Genomic DNA, 24,244 nt, shown 5'->3' with positions numbered 1-24,244 from the left:
GCCTGCGCCTTGCGGCCGCCGCGCGGGGGCGGAGGAGACGCGACACGACGCGGCGCCGCGACGCCGGCGGGGGGGACGGGACGGGGCGGGGCGGGGCCGCGGCCGGTGGCGAGCGTCGCGCGCGCCGGGAGCTGAGGTACCGCCGCGTCGCTCGCGTCTCGTCCGGTCCGGTCCGGTCCGGTCCGGTCTGGCCCGGCGGTGGTTACCCCGTTGCCGCAGGCGGCAGCGCGCGGCACTGGAGCCGCGCTGTGGCGCGGCGAGGCGCGGTCCGCTGCAGGCCACGGAGGGAGGCCCTTGTACGCCGCCGGTCCGCTGAGGCGTGCCGGGGGGGGGGGGGGGGGGCGGGTCTCTGTCAGGGCCGGGAGGGACGCGCAGCAGCACCCCGAGCCTCGGCCGCCCCTGGCTTTTGGAGGACGGGCTTGTGAGGGCGCTGCACCGCAGGCGTCCTCTTGCTAGTAAGTAGTATGGCTCGGCTTGTGGAAGGAGCAGCCTCTACAAGGCTTTTACTTTTTGGAGCAGAAAATGACATTAACTTCCTCTGAGCAAAACTCTGCTGTACTAAAAATTAACGAACATAAATTAAAAGTTACTTACTTAGCATTAGCTGCTGGTAAATCAATTGATTTTTAATCTCGAAGACAAGGAGTGCGTTTCACGGCCAGGGTGTCTCTGCGTCCTTACTGCCCCAGCCAGAGTAGCTCTCCGTCATCCTGCAAAGGGATTGCCTGAAGAGTTCAAGAAACTCCTTCTCAGTAGTCAGCTGAATTGTGGCCCGTCCCAAGTTTGCAGTGAGAATGTCGGGCGTCGTGATAAGCTGCATGGTTCCCTGTCAGTTAGCAACTGGCCTGACATGTGACAACATGGAGTAGCAAGCACGGTGCACTGATAACAGCTGAGGGTTGGATAAACAACTAGGAAAGGAAGGGTTGCAGATCTAGTAACTATCACTTTGTTCTTGCTTTCTCACAGTTCTTCAATTAAATAAGTTAGTAGCAGGGCCAAAGTCTTGTGTGTTCCTTTATGTCAACCTGTTCTGAATTAAAGTATATTGTAAAAGCTACAAAAATTCTCAAGTTTTCCCAGTAAAGTACCTTCTCACTGATCTCATTGTATAGCCTGCTGTTTTCATTTTTAAGTTAGTAATTCGATCTCCCTTTGTTTAAAGGTAGCTTTCACATTCACGAATAAGTTAAGAAGTCTTAGAAAGCTATGTATGCTGCACAACTATAACTTTCCATTCCGGGTTTTAATGTGTACTTTAAGCTGTATGCTTGGTACATTTGACAAACAGTGCTTTCACAGGTGTATTTCAGCATTTAAGGTTTTCTGACACATCTTCCTTTATGTACCCATTTCCCACTGTGCTTTGCCTGTTGTCATGATGTGTAGCTTACGTTTTGTATTGTGTTGATGCAAACATATACAGTAATGCTTTTTGTCTTGCTGTCTATTTTAGATGTGAGGTTGCGTACAGAAGCATTGCTTTCTACAATAAAAAATTCTTGGGCACTTTTCTTAGAGCTTTAAAGCCTTTTCATTCTTAGTTGAAGTATTACTGTATTTCAGTAAACATTATTATAATTCAGTGACATTATTTCCTTTCTCTTCCTGTCTGATCAAAAAAGTCAGATATCCAAACTGAAGGCATTGGCAGGCTCTTTCTCATGTTCCTGTCTGCATATGAATTCCATTCCACCCTCAGGGTATTTTTTCAGAACTCTATACCTTTCAGTATGTTTTAGCCTTATAAAGCAGTGGAAGACGTTGTTGGGGATTGTTTTATACAGGTCATGTGTCATCCAGACAGATATTCCAAATAGTAATGCTTTTACAGACCATTGAATTTGTCTTTTTGCTTCAAGCCGTCAACGTAGCTTCAGACTCATGAGAAAAAATATTAGAGACTTTTTGTTTTCCCAGTGGAACAGTGTAATAACTTGGGACTATTTTCCCTTGCATAATGGCATCTGGAGCTTGCATCTGTAGTATTTTTAACTTGCACAGCACGATTCCACCAGCAAAAGCAGAATATCTACTTTCCTTTGTCCTTTTTTTTTTTTTTCTCTTTAGGAAAAAATGTGCCTCAGAGAGTACTGACCTCAGACCTTGCAGAGACCTGCTTTACCAGGCAAGTGCCTCAGTTGGTCAGATCTTAAGGTATATTGAACAAAATTATATTTGCCTACTGAAATTGCCCTCTCCCCTATTTTGGCAAGACTCTTTGGGCTTTTTCCTTTCTCTTTTGCAAAGAGCATGCATGCACATAAATGTAGTCAGGATAGTCCTGAAAGCAAAGGTGGTTTATGGTGAAGAGATAACTGAATATGATATGGCTGAGTTTGGTTACAATTTTGCTGTACCAGCTGAGCTGATTTGTGACTCCAAAGTTGTTGCTAACTCATAATAATGCTGTATTAACAGACTGTGTGAAATCCTATTAAGATATTCCCAAGTCAGTTTTAATAACCTTCTCACAGAATGTATCTTGTCAATTTGTATGTTGCTATATTTTTTTTTTTTAATTTCTCTTAGTAAATTTGCCTTCTGGGAGGTCTCCTCCTGATTTTTAAAGCGTATGGAGATACTTAATACTAGAGGTTATTGTGTGTGCTTTATTGAAATAAGACTATGCTCACAAAAATGAAAAGCTAATTAATCCTGTTTCCTCAAAAACACTTTTTCTGAGTACACCATCCGTCATTTCCCTTATTTCTGTTTTATAATGTTGTATATGTCTACACCACTATTTCAAAGTCCAATTTTAGTACAGTAAAGTACCTAGATAAAACCTATCAGTGCAGGATATAGCCGATTTAGGATTTATGCTAGTGAACTCATGTCTTCAGTGCTGTTTGTACATTTACTGTTCATCATGCATGCTTAATGCATGCTGTTGTTAATGCTTTCTGAATGCAGTCTGGGCATACCTTTGAGCTCTCCATGAAGGAGAGTAAAAATAACTGTAGGATGGTCCCATTCTCGACCACAAACAGTGGCCATGACCTGCTGCTACCTTGAAATAGGAAGTAATTGGATAACTTCTGATGAGAGAGGTCTCAATTATTGCCCCACATTTAAGAATTTGTCTTTATTTTGGGAATTTATGTCTGGTTTTCTCTTAAATGGAAGAAAAACACTAAATTTATGCCTTAGGTATTTCAATATAAGCTAATATGTGTGCAGGGGGTGGGTCACAGAATAAATATGCTCCATTTTAGTATGCTTAAATTCTTAAAAGTTGATTTCTGTTATCTAAAACAGGTCAATCTTACTAGAAACCTGTTGATACAAATGAAACCTTTTTTTTTTTGTTCATTTTACCATGGAAGAAAATTTTGAGGAGTTAAAGCCTTTTTGGTCTTAAAAATAATGTGACTCAATATTTTACTAGTTGGGGGGGAATTAGCTTATCCTGGAAAACACACAATCTCTACAAAGTAAGCAGCATTTTTAAGGAGGAGGGGGGGGTAATGCTTCTGCTAATAAAAGACAACAGGCAAAAGGTATTACAGGTTCTGACTTGCACCCTGGCACACCACCACGGTCTTCATTTTAGAATTTTTTTCCAAGCACTGAGGGTGGTTGCCAGTACGGCATCAAGAAGAAAATATACAAAATAAAAATGAAGTTAAAAAAAATAACAACCAAACCCCATTGTTCTCATACAGTTCACTCCCAGCCCATCCCTGAAAGGACACATTGTTATCCAATGTAACTTTCAGATGTTGAGCAAATTGTACCATGCTCTCAAAGTCAATAAAATGTTGCTCTTGGTTACTGATTTGTATCTCACAGCATTATTGCTTGTGCGTTATCTCATTGTTTACTTCGCAGACGTGAAGAGAGCCTCTTACTTCTTTTTCACTATGCTTGTATATTCCTTTGGTAGCAGGTCCTAAAAATCTGTGGTTTTGAGAGTATATTAGAATATGATACTTCCCTGGTAAACTTGGAAAAGTTCAAATCCTTCAGAAAACTATGGGGATTTTCTGACTTTGGATAGCTGGCAACAAGTGTTTAATATATCATGGCAAACACTGGACTGTTTTTCATTTCTTTATGAATCATGGCATGCAGTATTGTTCTAGCTGTGCTGTAATTCGAACACTGAAAGTCTTCATAACACTTTTCAAATCTGAAAAATGAAGAAATAATACATCCACACCAGTGTATGTCCTCGTGCCCTCACATTTCAATGTGATCTGTATGAGTTTCCAAGAATAAAAGACATTGTAATTGCAGTATTGCTCGTTATGGTTCTCCTTTTTTTTTGCATAAACCTGCATGCATTGTTTATACTTAACCATAGAGGGAAAAATTTAACTTTTTAAGGCCTGCAGATTCTTATGTGAAATGTAAGTAAATTAGTGTTGCTTTCTGTCAGTGATCACTCTCAGAAAAACTGAGAATAAACAAGATGATTTTGTGTTCAGATGGTTAGTCTGCATCAGTTTTTATAAACAGAACTGATTTTACTGTGATTTTACAAACAATAAATTCCATTTCTTTCTATTTCCAAGCATTTTGTGGACAATTCAGTCTGAGGTTGTTTACATTCTGTAGCCATCAAGAATCCTAATGCAGATAAACCTGATCCCAGTCTAAGTACTGTGCTGCAAAGTCCAGCTGTAACTTAGCTAGCCCAAGTAGAATGAAGGAGTAACTCCTTGTCTTTTTTCCCCTCACTGGACAGTCGTATTGTTTTACTTCAAGCAAGTGCCGGTAGTTCGAGGATGAGATGAAATTAAACTGGAAATTAAGTTTTGGGCTCTTTTGTTGTTGCTTTTAATGTAGGAAAAAAGCCCAACATTTTTGTCAGGTTTTTAAACTTTGCAACTGATACTTTTAACATTCTGAAGTTGATTGTATAAATTCCAATTTTGATGTGAGTATTGTTAGATATAGTTTGGTTTTCATCCCCTAATTGTAACACAGGGTGGGGTTGTGCTTTCATTTAAGAAAGCTACCCTTGTTAAATGGCTAAAAAGAGAAAAAAAACTAAGTATAACCAAAAGTCAATTCTCAGAATTTAATCTGCTTTCAGTTACTACCTTTTTTTTTTCCTGAAGTCATTCTATTAATTTGGTACTTTTCTCAGAGAGCTAGTGTAGACAGGAATTAATTTCTTGTATAACAGAATAGAGACATAGCATTAAAAAAATTCAAACCTTCTTTGTAATTATAAAAAGAAACAACAAATAGCATAAAATCTACAGAGAAGAAAGAACATCTTTAAAAGTAACATCTGAAAAGCCTGTGGTGTAGAACACTGATCTGAAAAGGATTATATGATGAAAAGGTTGATGAAATACTGTTACTTTTGCATAACCAGACAAATGTAATGGATCAACATAAAAAGGTTGAATTTAATACAAACTCCATCAAGTTGCTATTAAATGACATCACATTTATAATAACACAGTTATTATTTTATGAGACATTAGATGTCTGTGAAAAAGTCTGGTTCTAGAAGCCTTCTCTGACATACAGTTAGTCCTTGTCAATGCTGGTTGTCTCTGAAGACTCTTCATTACATCATTTAAGAATTCAGTCTCCTATAGCCTGCTTATTAATTGTACCAACTGAAAGAGCACCACTGCTAAACACATGCACTGGGAAGCAAGATTCCTTAGCAGCTATTTTAGGACTGTTAGCTAGTCTATTACTCATTCAAACCACTGCAGATGTGTTCACCTGAAGAGTCATGAACTGCAAGCTTGCAGTTCTAGATATTTTGTTTGAAAACGTTCAAAACAGACTTGAGATCAGAAAATTCCTTCCTCTTTCAGTCAGACGATTTCCTAATAGTGTATTTTAGCAGTGTTCTCCTTGTAGCCATTGCTTTTTTTTACATGCTAACCCAGAGATAAGAGTAGGAGGAGATTGTTACTGTCGCTATGGAGGCTTGAATGACTACTCTGAGAGAGTACGTATTGATCGTTTGAAGTGAAACCCTTCTATTTGTAGTTCCTAGTATGCACAATTTGTGTCAGCCCTCCTGTGCAATGGTCTGATTCAGAAAAAGTGCTAGAGGTAATCAGGGGAACATGCTCAGCACTTGTTGGCTGTCCACAAGCAGCAAGTAAGTTAAAACATGAACAACATGAGCCTTAAGCATCAGTAGCCCATCTTCTCTAGAATTTAGTAATAGAAGCAGCTGGGAGGGAGACTGAGGCAGAGATTGCACTCCCCCCTCTATACATCTTGGCAGTATTGATACATAAGTGAAGACAAAGTGTTTCAGAGAGTGGCATTTTATGTAGCCAGAAAGACTGTGCAGGACTTTCTTTTGGACACTAACTTTGTGTGAAAATTATTATTGGGAAAGTCATATGTGGTAAGTGAAGGGATGAAGTAGATACAAGTAACTGGCACTATGTGTGGGAAGGAAGAGAAGGTGAGGATCTATGTATTTCTTATTCATATTCTGCTGCTAACCTTTGCACCACAGTTTGGTATTTCAAGAAGAGTGCATGAGCAGAAATGAAGGCAAGCAGATGTAGTGAGTGCTATTAATGGTAGGCAGATAAGGATTAAAACTGTTGTTGCAAGGAACGTGCAGAGAGGGAGACAGAGTTCTAGAGTGGATGTCTTGAAGGCTGTTCAGGGAAACTGAGTTAACATTGTGTGATACTGACAATTCATGTGCTGGTTTCAGAGTGCACGAAGCAAGCAGTGACTCAGGAAGCCTTTCAGGTGTCAGTGTGAGAAACACTTGCTTTCCAGAGGTGCAGTTAAAGCATCTATATGTCTCTGCTACAGCATGCATTTCTGAAAAAAAGTGTGTAACACTTAAGGGGTGCAGCTGTTATTAGCATGTTGGTCTATTCTAACAGAGCTGATGCAGGGCAATGGAGGAATCATCACGTACCAGTTCCTTGCCATTTACTTCTGGTTTTGTACTGAGTGGTCAACCCAGAAATGGCGGTGTGACACAGTAGAAATTAGTGGACTGATGGTAGTACTGAAGGAGAGAAAATGTAGGAGCTGAGGATACAAGCACACTGCCTGAGACACAGCTGTGGAAAATGAGCATCCCAGAATGATGTATTGTAAGAGAGAGAAGCTTCTTCAGGACTGGATATGCAAAGAAATAAAGTATACGTGTTAGGAGTGTTGGGCTGGGGAGGCATCACAGCACACCTACCAGTCCAGATCCTCAGTACCAAGGAGCTGCTTCTCAGAAAACTTCCACAACAACTTAGCCTCATGGCTTAACTATAACAATATAACTAGCTACACAGAGAGCCTGCACCTCCTTGTGTAGGCTCTGGTTCCTCTGTAAGACCTTTCCACAAAGATCTGGTCTTTTACTCATTAGTATATATGAAACCTGTGTCAATATTGACCTGCTTTGAACATGGCTCTTGATGAGTCTCTGGTGTTCCAGCTGTGGGAAAAGTTACTGCTTCCAAATGTTAATCGACATTTCAGTAGTTAGACTATGGCACAGTTGCTTGTGGAAAGCTGTCGTTAGCAAAAATTATGGCTATAGTTAGAGAAATAATAGTCTCGGTTCAGGTTGGGACACTTAGGATAACTTAGTTTATTGTTTCACTTCATATATACTTCATTATTTCATTTTGTTTTTCACAGTGGAATCCCAAAAATACAACAACAATTAAAGGAATCTACCCTTCATTCTCCATGAGTTTTCTTTGCTCTTATGGTACTTAATTACACTACTTACCCTTTTTTACAATAATGTTAGAATATACCAGCTTCTCTTGCATTGCAGCTACAGAGGGCAGCTCCCACAAATGTAAGGAAGCTTGGAAAAAGCTCCACAACTCGTACAAGAAAAGATCTGGAGGGTGAGAGTAGCTATCTTATGGAAAAGATGACAGTTTTATATTAGCAGTAGACTGGCATGTTGAAATCTTGCCAGGGTAGTCATTACAGGTATCCACTAAAATCCCAATGACGTGTATTCCATTTCAGTTTTGTAATTATTTCAGGGCCAGGCAGTGTCTGGTGATGTTTGCTAGACAGCAAGGTTCAAATTAAAACATGACACATGAGCTGTGAAGTAGAGGGAAACACTGATGAAAGCTTGGAAGCTTAAGGCACGTACACTGGACCAGGAAGTAAAGTAAATGATACCAGTCTTACCTGACCTCATACACTGATGCTGAGATTTTATGTCAGCTCTGTATGAAAAATACTTTAATTGTGTATGGACACAGCCTCAGTATGACTTTTTTGGTCATTTGCCAGAGTTAGTTTCACTCTCCTCATTTCATAATATTCACAGCTGTAGTTCATTTCACTTCCTGATTGCAACACGAGTGATTTAGCAGTGTGTTGGAAACTGTTTTATTTTGCTTGTCTCCAGTTGTAGGTTAATGCTGTAGGGTAATAAACATTAGCATTGGCAAGTCATTCTGATTGTTGCGTATGTGAAATGAATATAAAACAAACGAGTCTAACTAGGGAAGCCTGATAATACCCTTTTTCTTTCAAGTCTTTCCCATGTTTCCAGCTGAAGGATGGTAATGCATAGAAAAGACAGATAAAATATAAAGTGCATCGGGTGATTCCTGTGTATCCAAATGGGCATTTAACACTCTAAAACCAGCTAGATGCCAAATGTCTTTGTTTCTTTCTTCACATAAGTGGTGAAAATTAGGTTTCTAAAAATTGTGTTGTCTCAGCCTAGTAGCAATGATGTGTTGTGTAATAGCTAAAATTCTTGATAATGCAGAGTCATTATACTTTTTATAAATGAACTGTCCTTAGAGTATGTCTAATTCAGCAATGACCTATTCCTAGGCAAGTTATCTGGTAAAGATTCCCAGGTGAAGTATCTGACTGATGTTTTAAAACAAAAATCTTTAGATCACAGCACAGTCATTTAAGACTTGTTTGCTACTGCGCAAGACAAATGTTTTGCAGTCTTTTGCAGCAAGCTCAGTGTTTGCTAAAAATGCATCTGTTCCCCCTTCTTTTACCATTTTTCCCCCAGCAATGACTAATCTGTTGCTTCAGGAATTTATTGTGTGTATGAATAGATGTGTGTACATACTATTTTTAGCCATATTTAAGTTGTATGTGTGCGCGTGTATGTTTTAATATATATATATATATGTATGTATATGTATATATTTCTTTTTACATTTTAGAGCTGTGATGGCCAGTCACCAAGCAGAAGTTCAGAGTTTGAAGCTAGATAATGATTCAGTTATAGAAGGAATAAGTGACCAGGTACTGGTGGCAGTTGTGCTCAGTTTCACTTTCATTGCTGCTCTGGTATATACGCTTTTAAGGTGAGAAAATGTTGACAGGAATTAACCTACATACCTGCATTAACTTTCTCAACAAACTTTTGCATTGGTATACAAAACTGATTTTGGGACATTAAAGAAATGATTGTTTGATCATTTACTCCGTTTAACTAATTGCTTGGCAGAGTTTCATAATTTAATTCACAGTTAGAAAGAAATTATGCATTTCTCAAAAGTGAAGTTTAACTCTTTCTTATCTTCAGATGATCAAACTGAATAATGTTCATCATACCTTAAGACTGAAAATGGCTGAATTAACAGTCTATATCACTGGTGTGTCATATTTGGTTACAAAGTACAGATTTGTCAATAATGACTCCACAGTTAAGAATGGATATAATCCTCCAATGTATGTTATAGTTGCAGTCTCCTTCAAAAAAAAAAACCAAAACCAAAAACCCCAAACCTGAATAAATTGACTGATTTGTTTGTAAATTAATATGCTGGAAAACAATGGACTTTAATATGCTTTCCATAAACGAAAATGTTAAGTTCAGAATTCAATAAATTTAATGGTCAAGTAATCAAAGCTTATTTTTCATTTCAGAGTTTTTCCTTGCAACCTAACAAATACCTTAGCCTATGTGTTTTGGGAAAATAAGTCTGAGCTTCAGATTGACTTTTTTTTTTTTTTTTATGGATGTCTGCAGACTGCTGAACACAGAAGAGTTTTAACAACTACGAGAACTCAATTTAGTGACGCATTGGCATTATGGAATTTGCTGAGGAGAATCTGTCCATATGCAGGGTATTAGCGGGGTAGGAGGTATTTGAGAGCAAGCTACAAAAGAAACCAGAAGTGGGAAAGCTCGGTTGGCCTGCAAGGCAGTGCTGCTGTTCAGGACCAGGAGATAGCAAAGGAATCTAAGAGAAATGTCTGCACTTCACCCTGCTTTTCTTTCCAAGGCTGTTTCAGTTATTCAGATGGCTTCAAGAGTGCCTCTTTTCCCTCTGCTCTCTTATGCTTTCTCTACCCCTTATATTGACATTTTTAGTATTTGTGACTTGAATTTTAAATGTTTAGTTTAAAAGTAAACATTTTATTTTTTAATTTTATAAAGGAAAGTAAGTTAGGAACATGAAAGAAAAAATGAGTGGAACACAGGTCAGCAGTGGGCAAGAGTAGCGGGAGTTCACTCAGTATTGGAGTTCAGGGTGATGATACATCAATGATGAAGCATTACTTGGGGAGGGAGAAAAGGGCTAGCTACTACCTACCTCTGCAGTGTAATGAGCTAAGCAAAAAGTTTGTCTGTGGATCCTGGTGCATGCCCTGATAGTTTATTTTCTGGAGGCGCAAACAAACTCGGACACAAAGCTTCCATACTTTGGAAGTCTTGAAGCTTGTTTACTTCTGCATTGTATGACTCACTACTGAAGGTCCTATCAGCGTCCTCTTAGCTCTCCGCTGTGCCTTCTGGTACCTTCTGAAATTGTCTGTATTCAGCAGCATTTTTCCTCTACGTCCTTTATATTGTCTCCATCAAAATCTGCATGGTATAGTAGAAAATATGTACAGTACAAAAAGTATAGTAATTCTTATTTATTTAGCACTGAAGGGGGAATGGGGGAGGAAAGGAGTATTTTCTTTTTCTTCTCTAGTTATCTTAGGCAATACAGTGGTCTGTGTGTTCCTTATACTGTGTCCACTACCCCAGTCTCTTTGCCACCCATACTTCTGTATGCAACATCTTTAAGTTGGGTAGCAACAGGTCCTGGGTAAGAATACATGATAGCAAGCTTAGGGTAATGAATAAGTTTGCAGGAACTGAATAAAAAGGGAAAGTAGGCAGCAAGGAGCGTTATGTTGCAGTAGATTTTAGGAGGCAGAAGTGGAATACAGAAAAAACTGTTGCTGTACTCGTTTTCAGCAGGGAGAACTCAATGAAGCATCATATCAAGGCATGAGCTGAAGGTCTCTCTGCTTTTGGTGGATAAATTTATTAGCAGGAATGAACATACATACCAAGTTGCAGATGGTCACTATAAGATACTTTCGCAAAGCCTGTATGTCTTTGAGTTATAAATTTTGGTAAAATGCAGCCAGATTTTTTCAATCATCTTTTAAACTCGTGAGTGGGTTGTGACATTACAAATGAGACTATGAAAATTTAGTTTATCCAACAAATTAAAGGGAGCCTGACCCTCCAGTGTTTTGTATCAGAGATTCCCTACTTGTCCCAGCTGACTTACCTAACCCATGTTTATGAATCTGCAGGTTTAGATCTTTTTCTCTCATTTTTCTATCCCATCATATGGTTTGATTATAAGATCAAGTCAGTATTTTCAGCAGAAGTGAGATTTTAATCCTTGGAAATTAACAATGGCCATCATTGCACAGTGATACACCAGTCCCCATAAGTACTGTCCCTCACTTTCCCTGTGTGAGACTGCACACTGAACGAGTGGGCAGCCTTCCTCCTTCCGGTAATGGTAGTTTGGTGGGCCCTTTGTGATACATAGTGCAATCTTTCCACATCATGGGACTTTTTTCTTCAAGTTATAGAGCGCTAACACTCAGTAATGAGGAAATTAAAAGACTCCGCATCTAGCTTTATTTCTTTGTGGCTTGTGTTTGATAATGCCTTTAATTATGTAGCACAGTACTGTTTTCATTTTTTTCATTTATTTTCTCACATTAATTGCATGACAGAAGTTATGAATTGAATATGTCTTGAGCTCTGCCTGTCCCCTCCTGGACAGTGTTCTGCCATCTCAGCATTTTATGCATAAGTGACAGATGTTGTACATGCTGTACCTCTACAGCTCTACAAATACTCTCATGTATTCAACGTAATATGTGATACCAGAGTAAAGTCATGTAAATGAAGTATATTTGTACATGGATGATATGCAAATATTGCCCAGGTAACTTTACCATGTCTACTTTTTTAATTTGAGTTCTTAACATTCTTCTTTGCTTAGTATAGCTTTTCACTGGATAACACCTTAGCAGCAAATTTGCAATTAGTTGTTCATGAAGGAATCAGAATAAACTGGCTTATAATTCACACCTTCCACTTGTGTGTGATTTAAATTGAATTTCAATATATATCAAAGTTCTGGCAAACTGAAGGTGTAAAATATGCTCATTTGTAGCATCTAAGCAGGAAAATACTTTTATACGTATAACATGTATGGCAGACAACATCCACAAAATCTGACTCATTGAGACCCAGGGTTGGCAAGAAGGGGTTTAACGTAAGTTTCCCATCATATAACTTTCATATATGTCACCCACATTAGTGTTAAATAAATTTACTTTTTACAGATAACCGTATAATTATTAGTACGAAAAATATGGGGTTTGTCTGTTCCTCTTTGAAGAAAAAATGAAGGAGACAAAATGTTAAAGATAGCAGTAATGCAGTATCATGATTGCCCACATCAAATGAAGGAAAATAATGCAGAAGCTCCTAGAGCCATTGAGGAAATTCTGTAAATAGAACTGCAACCAGAAAATGTCCTAAAAATTCAGCCAGTCCAGTCCTCAGCTCTGACAGAGGATCAGCTTGCCTAGATCATCCCTGGAAGCAGTGCAACCTGGTTTTTGATTTAACTTTTGGTCAAAGATAGATCACAATACCCTGAGGTAACCTTTTCTGATTTCGTATACTTAGCGGTTAGAAATGTTTTTCCACCAACCTTAGATAACTCTGGGAAATAATTGCTCATATTTATAGAATATAGAAAGCCTTATCTGGTCCACTTTTCTCTCCAGTCTTCTATATGAACTGACATTTCTTCACTCTTTCTCTAATGTTTAAAAAATGTGGGCAGTAGTTCTTATTCTCTTCTGAACTTCCTCCAACTTCTCTACATGTTTTTATGCATTTAGCCCAAAATGGAAAACAGAATCCAGCTGAGACCTCAACAGTGCTGAGCAGAATGTATCACCAGTGAAATCCATATGAATAAATAAAGCATAAAAATTCACAGTTTCGAATATGATGCTGTTGACTCATATTTATTGTAACTCAACACCTCTTAATGTTGTCAGCATCATTTTAGTTCTAATTTTGTTCCCATTGTGCTTTTGAATTTCAAACTTGTAATATATCCAGCCTCCTTTCTTCAGTGAGTCCCTTCCCTATGATTCCCCTTGGCATCTCTAACCTGTAGTTTTCTTGCCTGTAGAGTCTTTCTTTTTAAAGAGTGATTTAAAAAAGTGATTTCTTTTTATATCCAGTCTGCTGATAGTTACATAAATTCAACATTCTAAACCTAAGAGCTTGCCTACCCCTTCTTATGTAAATGCTATGTCTTAATCTTTCATGTAGCAGATAAAATTGAAATAATTAGGATTTTTCAACTCTATAACTTAGGTTGAAAAAATGAAAAAAATAAGAAATTGACGAGTAGAGCAACAATACAAAAAATAGCAGTGGAGACAAAAACTAAAAATATTTCTGCATGATTAATATAAAAGCTTTCAAGCAACTTGATTTTTTGCAGGTTAATGGCTTAATTTTGTTTCAGATTAAAATCTAGTTTTAACATGATTTAATGATTGATTATGGAGTGTCTCTGAAAAATCTTGCTGCTGTACAGCTTTAAATGTTCAGAGTAACTTTAGGATCTAGAATAAATGTCCTGTTTCCTTAATTATTTGTGTACTTCCTTTAAGATCCTTTATAGCAGGAAAGAAGGATTTTTTGCCCTTTGTTCAAGTTTCTTTTTTTTTCAATCAGTTATTTTTCAGTTTTGGGTCACAGTGTTCAGTTTTTCTTATTGCTTATATTTCCTTTCACAGAAATGAACATCAGAACATACACCCAGAAAATCAAGAGCTAGTGCGAGCTCTTCGTCAGCAGCTTCAAACTGAGCAGGTGCTGTGCTAAGTGTTGGCATCATTCAACTGTCTGGTTGGGGTAGTGTATACTTCTCTGAGATTCTGGAAGAAGCTGATCTTGAAAGTTATGGAAGCTTACTTACTGTACAGAGGCTTCCTTGAAATTTATCAAGTAATGAGATAATATAGGCTTTTTTTATGGATAAGTAATTAAAATTAAATAGTTGGCTGCTTCTTCTTTCAAACAACTTTTTGCCACAAGGTGGAGTATGTTAGATTATGTTGTGTGCTTCCTGTAATGTTCCTGGGAACTTAGTGGTAAAGGAAAGGAAATCTGGAGTACAGCTTGCTGCCATAGGACGGGGGTTAGATGTTTAGACTGATAAACTGTGTGTAGCAGAACAATGGCACAGCAACAAGAGCCAGGCAACAAAGTTTGACAGAGAGAAACGTTTTGCCAAAGCCTTTAGTGACAGGACAAGGGGCAGTGGTTTTAAACTGAAAGAGGTTAGGTTTAAATGGGACGTAAGGAAGAAATTTTTTACGATGAGGGTGGGGAGGCACTGGGCCAGGTTGCCCAGAGCAGTTGTGGATGCCCCATCCCTGGAAGAGTTCAAAGTCAGGTTGGACAGGGCTTTGAGCAACATGATCTAGTGACAGATGTCCCTGCTTATGGCAGGCGGGGTTGGACTACATGATCTTCCATCTACATGGTCCTTCCAATCCAAACCGTTCTATGGTTTCTATGCACTTGGCATCCAGCTCTGACATGTAGAGGGTGGGAGAGTCTAGGCCAGGTTACTGGAAACTGCTGAGTCCCAGCCCTAGAGTGAAAAGCCATACTTTCGGAGAGTATTGAGGAGAGTCTTTCATCATAATACTTCTTGAAATAACGACAGATTTTTAACTACAGTGCATACTTAAGTGGAAGACAAATATGGCAAAATGGGGAGAAAAAACTTCACAGCAGTGACATACACAAGCTGATGTCTGTGCTTGGGCTTGGGAACACTAAATACTGCAGCTCTTAAGCAATGCAGTTCAGTTACCTGGCTCTGGATAGAGCTACTTAGGATAATGAAGTAACAGTCTAGATCTGAGTTGTTATTCATGCTTCAGCATGTCTAACCTAACTTAATGTGAAGGACCAAGGAGGTTCTTTCTTTGTGGTCTTTAACTGGATTGAAGCACATACTTATATAACAGATGAAGGGAAAATAATGGGCTTGTCATAAGAAGAACTTGCTTAGTGAATCAGTTTTTGCATTTAAGTATGCTTGATTTTTTAATTTAAATATATTTCTCTTTCATTTCACATAGTTTTGCATTTGACTGTTTGACTTCTAGTAAATGAACACTGGATTTTTTATTGTTTTTTTAAACTCAATAGACATATAAGATGATAGTATCTCTAACACTTTGTATTTCTCTTCTGTTCCAACAGGATGCTTCTGCTGGTGATAGGCATCGCTTCTATACAGATATGTCCTGTCCAGTCTGTTTGCAACAGGCTACATTTCCTATAGAAACAAACTGTGGACATCTCTTCTGTGGTAAGCAAGAAAAACCCCAAGCCCCAAAGATAAAACCAGAACAGAAATACAAAGATAAAACCAGAACAGAAATACAAACTTTTGGCACTAGTACAGTCACCCTAATGCAAAGCACCCTAATTGTTTGATTTTAACTGCTTATCTTCTAGTCTGCATTAGAGATAATTTTCATATAAATTGTTGAGAACACACGTTTGTGAATAAACAGTCACTCTGAGAGTGTGCTGCATTTTTTTCTATGCTATCAGTATTGAAACTGCTGTCAATTTAAAAATGTCAAGGGCAGAGAGTATACTTTATTTCCAGTTAGTAAAAAACTAGAGGCTAAAAAGCACTTGGAAATGTACCATTTTAAAAAACTGGTTTAGAAAGAGTAAAAAATTCTGCTGGGTATTACCTTGTCTCAGAGTGTTGGGGTTTTTTTCTTGGAAGTCCTGAAGAATTAAGTTCACAATGCTTAAAGTGTTTGCCTGTTTTTTTGAGGCCCAGCTATTCAAATTTACATATAAATGTCCTATGTAGCATTTTGCTTCCTCTCGTTCAGGTTTCCAGTAGGATTCTTTCATTGCATTCATCTAGCATTTAAAAGAAAAAATTTACAAATTTGGAAAACAGTTAAAGTACTCAGATTTTTATATATTCCTTCACCTGTTGAAACTCTGATAATAAAGCCAGGATTTTAGGATAAATTTTACATCTCTTGACATTTTTGTGACTTCTAAATTTTAAACTGGTAAAATTTTGAATTATTTGCCTCCTCAGATAATGATTAAGAAGTTTTCTCTCTTCTCAGAGGATAATACCTTAAAATTAATGATGCAGTTGAACCTATTCAGGATTTTTCTCATTAACAGCATTGGATTTGAACACATTGGTTCTTCATATCTTCAGTGAATGCTGTATACAAAATTACACCAGAAAAGATAGATTTAACCTAACTGCTTATGCACTTCTGTTGTTTTCCTTGGTGTTTAACATATTATTTCATGCAATGGGTGTTTCAAGTCAGAAGTTTAAACGTCTGCAACTTACCTTCATCAGGTTCCTGCATTATTGCCTACTGGAGGTATGGCTCATGGCTTGGTGCCATCCGTTGTCCAATCTGCAGACAAACGGTAATATTTTAAGTAATCATGGACCTGATAGTTTGGCTATCTAGTATAGCTTACCAAAAAAGCACTTACATGTGAACTGCAATAGTGAGACTGACAGAAGAAGTCTGAGAAGCTGAAAGAATATGGATATGTGAGACGTAGATGGTGGACATTGTTTTTTTGAACTTTTTGCTTTGCCAAATGTCTTAAAAGATGTTCCTGCAACTCAAATTTAAGTGAACAGCACTGATAACTCAGCCATTTTTCTGTAAAGGAGTATATGAAAACAGAAAGTCATAAGATCTTAACTGTGATTCTTCCATGCTTTCTGTTCGGGATGTTACATAACTTCTTTACCAGAACTTGCATCTGAAAGACCTGGCTGTTGTGGAAGACTGCCAGTAGGCAGTATACTACTGGTTTCTGAGAAGTACCCTCTCCCTTCCTTCTCTCCCTGCCAAAAAAACCTATCCATGTCAGTTTCTTATTTTGTCCCTATTTTTAGTTTGTATGTATTATTAATTTGAGCTTTGTAGAGCAACCATTAACTTACTTCCTACGCAACTTACTTACATTGTCAGTTTGAAATATGTCCCTCCAACTCATTAACACTTACGATCTCTGAGTCTTGTAGTCTGTGTTTTAACAAAAGTACATCTTTATTTTAACAGTGCACAAACTACAGAGCTAGTAACTTCTGATGAATGATATAACATGCTTCACGCCCGTGCCTGTACATTATATCCTGTTTTGATTTCGTGTATCAGCAGGACAAATGACTGTAAGAAGACAGAGGAAGGAAAGAAAAATAGTTATGACTAGAAGAAGAACGAATAGGTTTAGAGTGTAGCCAGTGAGGAGAGAGACACAAAAAATAAAGGTGAGGAAGATGAGAAGGTGGAAAATAAGTTGGGTGTTTTTTAGTGTCTCTCCTTACATAGATATTTTTCTACCTTCCTCTGAGTAGCAGGTAAATTGGGTGGTACTGCTTGCATGATTATGCATTCATTCTCACCCTGTGAAGTAAGAAAAATGAGGTCTGATTTATAAATGGGGAATGGAAGTTTATACACATGAACAACATGAGTCATACAGAAGGTTTGTGGCAGGGTTAAGAGTTAAGAGTTAAGGTTAAGAGTTGAATGTAGATCTGCTCATGCCATCATTTGATAAATGTGACTGCTGCACAGATATAAGATAGATATTTAGTGGCCAGGTACAGAGCAGGCTTTTGAAGATTGTAATAATTTAAAGTGCTGTGCGTTTTCTGTTTCCTATGATGATCTGCATTTTATACCTGAACATCGCTTCCAAATACAAGTCTTAAGTTTTCAGAAACTCCTATACAGAAAGATAACATAAGATATATGTGAATATGACCTTACATATTTTTCTGTGTTTGCATGAAAGTTAACCCAAGAACATAGCAGAATTCTCTGTGCTTACAAAAGGGATGAAGATTAATATCTTTTGCTATTAAACTATTATTCTGTATTATTCTCCTTGGCCTTAATATGAACATCCATATGGAAAAGTATGAGTTTTGCTGCTTGTTTGCTGAAATGCAAGGCCATTCTAAAGATGGAAGAATGGCCTCATGGGTTGCTTTATTTGATTTTCAGTTTAAGAAACAAAACTAGATTAATTTGGTAACTTAACTTTATTCTCCAAATCATCTGTCCCACTTCTAAAATATAAACCATATAGGTGTTTAGAAAAATTTCCTGTAAGCCTCTCTTAGAAGAAGGGTTCTTATGCTTGTTTTTAACAATCTTGTAAGTACTTAATATTCTGTAAAGCATTGTAAGCAATGAATTTGTTAAAACTTAGTAGCGTTATCCATGTTAGTACTTTTCATTTTATTCTGCTACTAAATATTCAACTAAAACAAAGTTTGTTCTATGTGGTTAACTGAAGATTACTGTTTTCATTTATAGTTCACAATGCCTGCATTTAAAAGACAGTTGCACATCTAACAAAATCTCCCTGCTGTGCCTAGGTAACATTGTTTTTACCACTCTTTGGTGAAGATCAGCAGGGTGCAACCCAAGTATTTCAAGATGTTAATGATTACAATCGGAGATTCTCAGGACAGCCAAGATCTGTAAGTTTTGGGTAAATTTGAGTGGAAGTCAGTGATTTCAGGGGAGATTAACAGCATTTTTTGTGATTTTTTTTTTTCCTTCTTTTTTTTTTCCCCCTGGAATATGAAGTTTCTTTTCATGATGCTTAGGGACTGTGCAAGTTTTCCTTAGGAAATTTATGTTTATATAGTCAGGGCAAACCCACGACCTTGAAAATATTTATTTGTAATTTGTGGAAATGCATGGATACTTGCATTTTTGTTGTGAGTAAGAAGTGCTAATATGCCTTGAGTTCCCTGTTTATGTGTTAAGCTCCTTTTTTAATTATGACTTGTTAATTTGAAAGGATTAATAATTAGTCAGTAAAAATACTTAATGAAATACGTGACAGGCAAGGAAGAATAGTCACTTGATTGATCTCTTTACATTGATTAGAAGAATCTGAAGTTCTACTCTGTGTCTTTCTTCCTGAGATTTCAAGCTGTATGCTGTCTTGATTGTTTTATTTTCCTCCTAGTTTATATTACAGTCTTTATTCTGCTCTCTGAGTGAAGAAAACAGGATTTTTTTGATAAATAGCTAAGAGAGATGCTTGAACTTCTACAAACTTTAGAAAGTCAGCCTTGTGAGCCTGTCTTCCATGGGCATGTTTTGATTCGCAAAGTAAAATGTGCGCACATGCATACTAGTAACTTCCCTGCTTGTCTTCATTGGTTCATTGGACTTGGATATAGTAAGAAAACATTAGCAAGAAAAATTTACAGTCCAAAGAGACAAAAGAGGTGTGAGACGAGAATTTTCTTTTTCGTGTTCTAAACCACAAAACAGTTACGCTTTTGATGTAGAACAGATTAAAACTACCTTTCAGGCTCCATTGGGCCTCTCTGTGGGCTCTGTGTCTAGTCCTCAATAACCTGTCTGAGGTCATGCCAGAAGTCTACATTAAAGCCCTAATTGGACTAGATAAATTGTCTTTGATTTATACACAGTGTATTGCCTTAACCACATACAAAAATTCCTTTCTAGAAAACATTTTCAGCCTTGGCAATAACTCATTTTAATGTCATGGCTCAGTGTAGAAACCGTGTACAGTAGAAAAGGAACCAGTATAAAAAAACTTTCCAAGTTCACCCATCCCTACACCTCAAAACAAAAACCTGAATATTTTCTACTGAGCCATCCCTCACTAAGTTGACAGAATCATAGTAGAAAAATGAAAAGGAGCCAGTGATGGATTCATGTAAATGTTCTTTAGTTTACTTTGAAGCTTGATCCATCCTTTGGAAACTTATGTGAATGACTGTTTATATGCCGGGTGGGAGTGTGTTGTGTTTCTGAAGAACTGCAACCTATTCTACTTTACCTATTGTTTTTTTGTCACAGTCCCTAGTTGTCTTCCATTCTGATCAATATTTCACTCCAGATAACCTTTTTGCTGTTTCTCATTTTCTCAGTCATTTGTTTTACTCTATTAGTCACTGCTTTTCCTTCTTAATAGATGCCAATGTATTTTGTAGTGAATTAAATGTATGTTTTATGGTATAGAATAACACAGTTTGACTGTTTCTTGAAAACATATATATTCTAAATCTGACTTCTTACCCTGCAAAACTAAACCCAGGAGTCTTGTCTTACTGTTTTTTGTTTTAATTCTTACAAACTGACAGATTCCAAAGCTGTAATGTAGTAATAGAAACTTCAGACTAAAAAAAGGACCCATTTAGTATGGGCCTGTTGCTAAAGCAAAATATTAATTTTTGGTTTCTTTTTTTCATAGATTATGGAAAGAATTATGGATCTGCCCACTTTATTGCGGCATGCTTTCCGGGAGATGTTTTCTGTTGGGGGCCTCTTCTGGATGTTTCGCATCAGAATATTCCTCTGCTTGCTTGGAGCCTTGCTCTACCTGGCTTCACCTCTGGATTTTCTTCCTGAAGCCCTCTTTGGGATTCTGGGGTTCTTGGATGATTTCTTTGTCATTTTTCTTCTGCTGATATATATCTCTATCATGTACCGAGAAGTGGTAACACAGAGGCTGAATAGATGAAATGGACAAAAATGACTCAAATGAAGAGGTGGTTGTGGAATGTTTTAAAAAGAGAACTATAACATAAGTATAATATAGCAAGGCGCCTATGTACAGTTTCAGTAGTTACAATTTCATAGCTGGTCATCTTATACAAATATGAAGGGTTAATATGTGGTGATGCTTAACTGGAATCTTTAATTCGTGTATTACGTACGCTTCATGAGGATGAAGTTAGTTTTATAATGTAATAAACTACCTTCATCTACTTCCACCTGATGAACAACTGTATGTAGTCAAAGCAGAAAACACCTTTTTTGGTGTGTGGTTTGTGAAAAAGGAGTTATAGTAAAGGACTTCTAACAAAAAATCCATTTGAATAATCTAGACATGTATAAGGAAATTCAGAAATTCTTCACAGTACAGTTATCACGGCTAAGTTGTTTATTGTCTCCCTGTTGTGGGCTAGAGTTTTTTAAAATAAAAGTAGCTTTGTGTGTCTCTGTGGAGGAAGAAACCCAAGGACCGCATTACAATTATCACCCTGCAGTTTGCTGTTGTCCACGTGCTTCACAAAAACAAGAACACCTCAGTATTGCTTGAACTGCACTATGTACGGTTGCATGCAATTCGTACATTTTATTTTTATATTTGGGAATATACACACAGTATCTGATCTATATAGAGAAACCAATATTATGCACGCCAGACTGGTTAGTGCTCTATTTTTAAACAGGAGCATGGTTTTTCTCTTCAGGCTTGTTTATTTGCTAGGTAGGTATCTTGGAAGCGGGGGTTTTTTGCTGCTTTGGGTCAATGCAATGTATCTTAAGTGACAGTTTGCATTCCTTTAGTTGCATTAAAGCATTTAGCCAATGGAAAGAACCCTCAAATTTTGGATAGTGGTTGAAGAAAAGAAGTCAGAACTGGATGTTTACAGTACAGAACTTTAGCTGAATGTACATTCTGCAATACAAGTATTAAACAACTTAGATATTGGGGCATTTGATTTTCAGTTGGGGTTTACTTGGTTGGTTGGTTGGTTGATTTGGATGTGGGTAGAGGAGGTTCTAAATGACCTTGAAAAAGATCTGTGATAAGGGACCACAAAAAAATCCTGGGAATGTTTGCAAAAATACCAGGGTATTAATTATCCTTAAAGTTGATTTTTTTTTTTTCATGTTGAATTTGAATATAGGCTATCATAGCTACAGAAGTAATTTGAAAATATTTTCATTTTAAGAAATGAATGCCACTAGAAAGATCAAGGATGTTCTAGCTCTATGGACTTTTTAGCTAGAGGAATGATAATTGCCATTTTATTTTAACTTCCTGAGTACTTGAAAGACAGTGATTAGACAGATGATTCTTTGTGTGTTTACATATATGGGATGAGACTTACAATGAAAGGGACCTTTTCACAACTTCTGGGTTTTGCCCATGCAGGCGTCTTTCCACCGCTTCTATCACCTAAGCACATGCAAGAAGGTGATAGAGCTGGCACCTGATGTGTCAGTGGTTGGAGATTGTCCTTCAGTGTCAGTGTTTTAAATGACATTCACTTAAAAGTAAATTCAGTGATTCTCCATTTGAAAATTTGCTTTTGAAAATCCAAAGACATTTTACAAGTGAACTGGAAAGCTAAGTTTTTCCTTGTTGCTGTTTGTTAGAGGTGGGCAAGAGGAGAAATAGGAAGTGAAACAGGGGTGGGAGGAGGAGAGCAAGACAGAAAATGACATTTCTGGAAGCAAATGCTATTGGTTTTGGCAAACTAACTGTTCTTGAGCATCTTAGTTGAGCTTTTCCCTTTGTATTGGCATCGCTAATGTATGGTGATGGTTTAGTGGCTACCTCACTTAAAAGTCATTAAGGTACTATTGAGTAAGTGTGGGATATTCATAAACTGTTAGGTACATTTATAAAGCAAGATAGTAGTTTAGGATGTTAGGTAAGACAGGATTTTGCAGTTTTGCTGTGAGCATTGCTTTGGTTTTGTTTTTTTTCCCCAAGAGATCCAGCTGAGAGCAAACTCAAAAAAAGTATTTTTAATTGAGTAATTTTAACACCCCCTTTTCTTCTGGAGTTTAACTTGTGGGTCTGCTTAGAGAAGAGCATGAACTGCTGTTGTAGAACAACTGGAGTCTGTTCATAGAATCTGTTGATCTAGTACCTCCTCCAATGTTTATCCTATGATTGTGCTTGTACTTTTTCCCATTAGTCTCTAAATCCAGAGTGGATATAGATGTACATGAAGCTGCTTACTGATTTGTTTTCATTGAGCTCCCCAATTCACATGCTACTATGAAGTTCATGCAGAAATATCCATCTAAGGGGTCTGCTCCTGAAGAACAGACCTTGTGTACCTGAAATCATGTACAAGCCACATCTGAGTAGCTGTATAAAGTTTACCTGTGTTCTGCTTCTTCCTTCATTACATTTCTGCTAGTTAGAAAGGTTTCACTCAGAGGCTTCTGCTTACTTTTGAATATTGAGTAACATTGTAAGCTTAAATTAAACGCATTAAATGCTTCACAGATTTAGGACCATACTTCCTTTTCACTGATACGCGTGCTTGCTTATGAAGACTTTTTTTTTTTTTAGTCCTGCAAGCCGCTGATGAACAGTATTATGACTTGCTCAGGCCTTTTTGTGAACAGCTGTAATGTGAAGATGCATCTGTCCTGCAGTATCTGGCTGCTGCTCCTTTACACAAATCTGCACTAGCTGTAAGTAAGCTATCTTGGGTACTTAGCTTGAGCTTAACTTAAGCTCTAGAGCTCCCAAGAAGCTGGAGGTTAATACATGAACACGTAGTATTCGTGAACTGTGTGCTGCCAAGTTGTTCTGGCAGCAGTGTCAAAAGGAAGTGCTAGACCTGAGCACTGGCTTCGGAATGTGAAGGAAATACGTGATGCTGTGTGGAGAGTGACTGCAAACGTCACTGCGGTTTTGTCTCCTGGAATGGGGCAGCCGTGTCACTAAGGGAGGAAAAGAAAAAAAGGAAAACTTTGGCAGCAAAGAGGAGATACAGGAAAAAAATGCAGTTCTTAAAAGATTCTTACGGCTTCACCAAAAACTGTGTGAAATATTTGATTGTTCCATCAATATTAACAAAGGGGAAAACTAAAGTTATACTTAATAGCTCTTACAGAATAACTTGTAGCATCTTGAGGCCTAATGATCATCCTTATGACAAATGCTGTATAAAGCAATCTGTTTCTCTGTTGTTTGTGTCCCACACCATTGATGTCTATGAGGATGAGGCAGAAAGGTGTGATTTGGGGATACAATTTTGCCATAGGTTTCATAGAACTGTAGCAGTGACCTGTGTGTTACACTAGATTTTTAAGACAAAAGGATTTAAACCTACTTGTTGTTACTTTTAACGATAATAAATTGCTATTAAAGTAA

At 37.6% G+C, this 24,244-nt stretch overlaps 2 protein-coding genes across 10 annotated transcripts in view; one reads left to right on the top strand and one right to left on the bottom strand.

Annotated features, from left to right (window-relative positions):
* The window catches only part of HOOK3 (hook microtubule tethering protein 3), a 96,169-nt gene extending 94,143 nt beyond the window's left edge, over nucleotides 1–2,026 (bottom strand). For both annotated transcript variants that reach the window (XM_087742420.1, XM_087742419.1), the window contains exon 1: nucleotides 595–2,026. The gene's annotated coding sequence lies outside the window, so the exon portion shown is untranslated. The remainder of the gene's footprint in view (nucleotides 1–594) is intronic.
* Nucleotides 41–24,244, top strand: RNF170 (ring finger protein 170). 8 transcript variants are annotated; one of them, XM_087742426.1, is made up of 8 exons: nucleotides 41–136; nucleotides 2,071–2,128; nucleotides 9,123–9,266; nucleotides 14,038–14,113; nucleotides 15,521–15,629; nucleotides 16,671–16,744; nucleotides 18,723–18,827; nucleotides 20,585–24,244. In XM_087742426.1, exons 3-8 carry the CDS (start codon nucleotides 9,130–9,132, stop codon nucleotides 20,852–20,854), a joined length of 771 nt encoding a protein of 256 aa, XP_087598552.1. In that variant the 5' UTR covers nucleotides 41–136; nucleotides 2,071–2,128; nucleotides 9,123–9,129; the 3' UTR covers nucleotides 20,855–24,244. The 8 variants fall into 8 exon arrangements, with proteins under 8 accessions (XP_087598552.1, XP_087598551.1, XP_087598556.1 ...); XM_087742425.1 differs by having other exon boundaries at nucleotides 47–136; nucleotides 2,071–2,157; XM_087742428.1 differs by lacking the exon at nucleotides 41–136 and adding an exon at nucleotides 365–455 and having other exon boundaries at nucleotides 2,071–2,157.

Source organism: Nipponia nippon, unplaced genomic scaffold (genome assembly GCF_047370975.1).
Source record: "Nipponia nippon isolate SJK-2023a ecotype South Korea unplaced genomic scaffold, ASM4737097v1 scaffold_8, whole genome shotgun sequence".
Classification (NCBI taxonomy): Eukaryota; Metazoa; Chordata; class Aves; order Pelecaniformes; family Threskiornithidae; genus Nipponia; species Nipponia nippon.
Note: the sequence above shows the minus strand (reverse complement) of the source record. Positions and strands in the feature narration are given on the sequence as shown.

Coding starts and splice junctions, on each gene's coding strand:
- RNF170 (XM_087742426.1), top strand. CDS start 9,130: ATGGCCAGTCACCAAGCAGAAGTTCAGAGTTTGAAGCTAGATAATGAT. Junction 9,267..14,037: donor CTGGTATATACGCTTTTAAG/GTGAGAAAATGT, acceptor TTCCTTTCACAG/AAATGAACATCAGAACATAC. Junction 16,745..18,722: donor GTCCAATCTGCAGACAAACG/GTAATATTTTAA, acceptor TGCTGTGCCTAG/GTAACATTGTTTTTACCACT.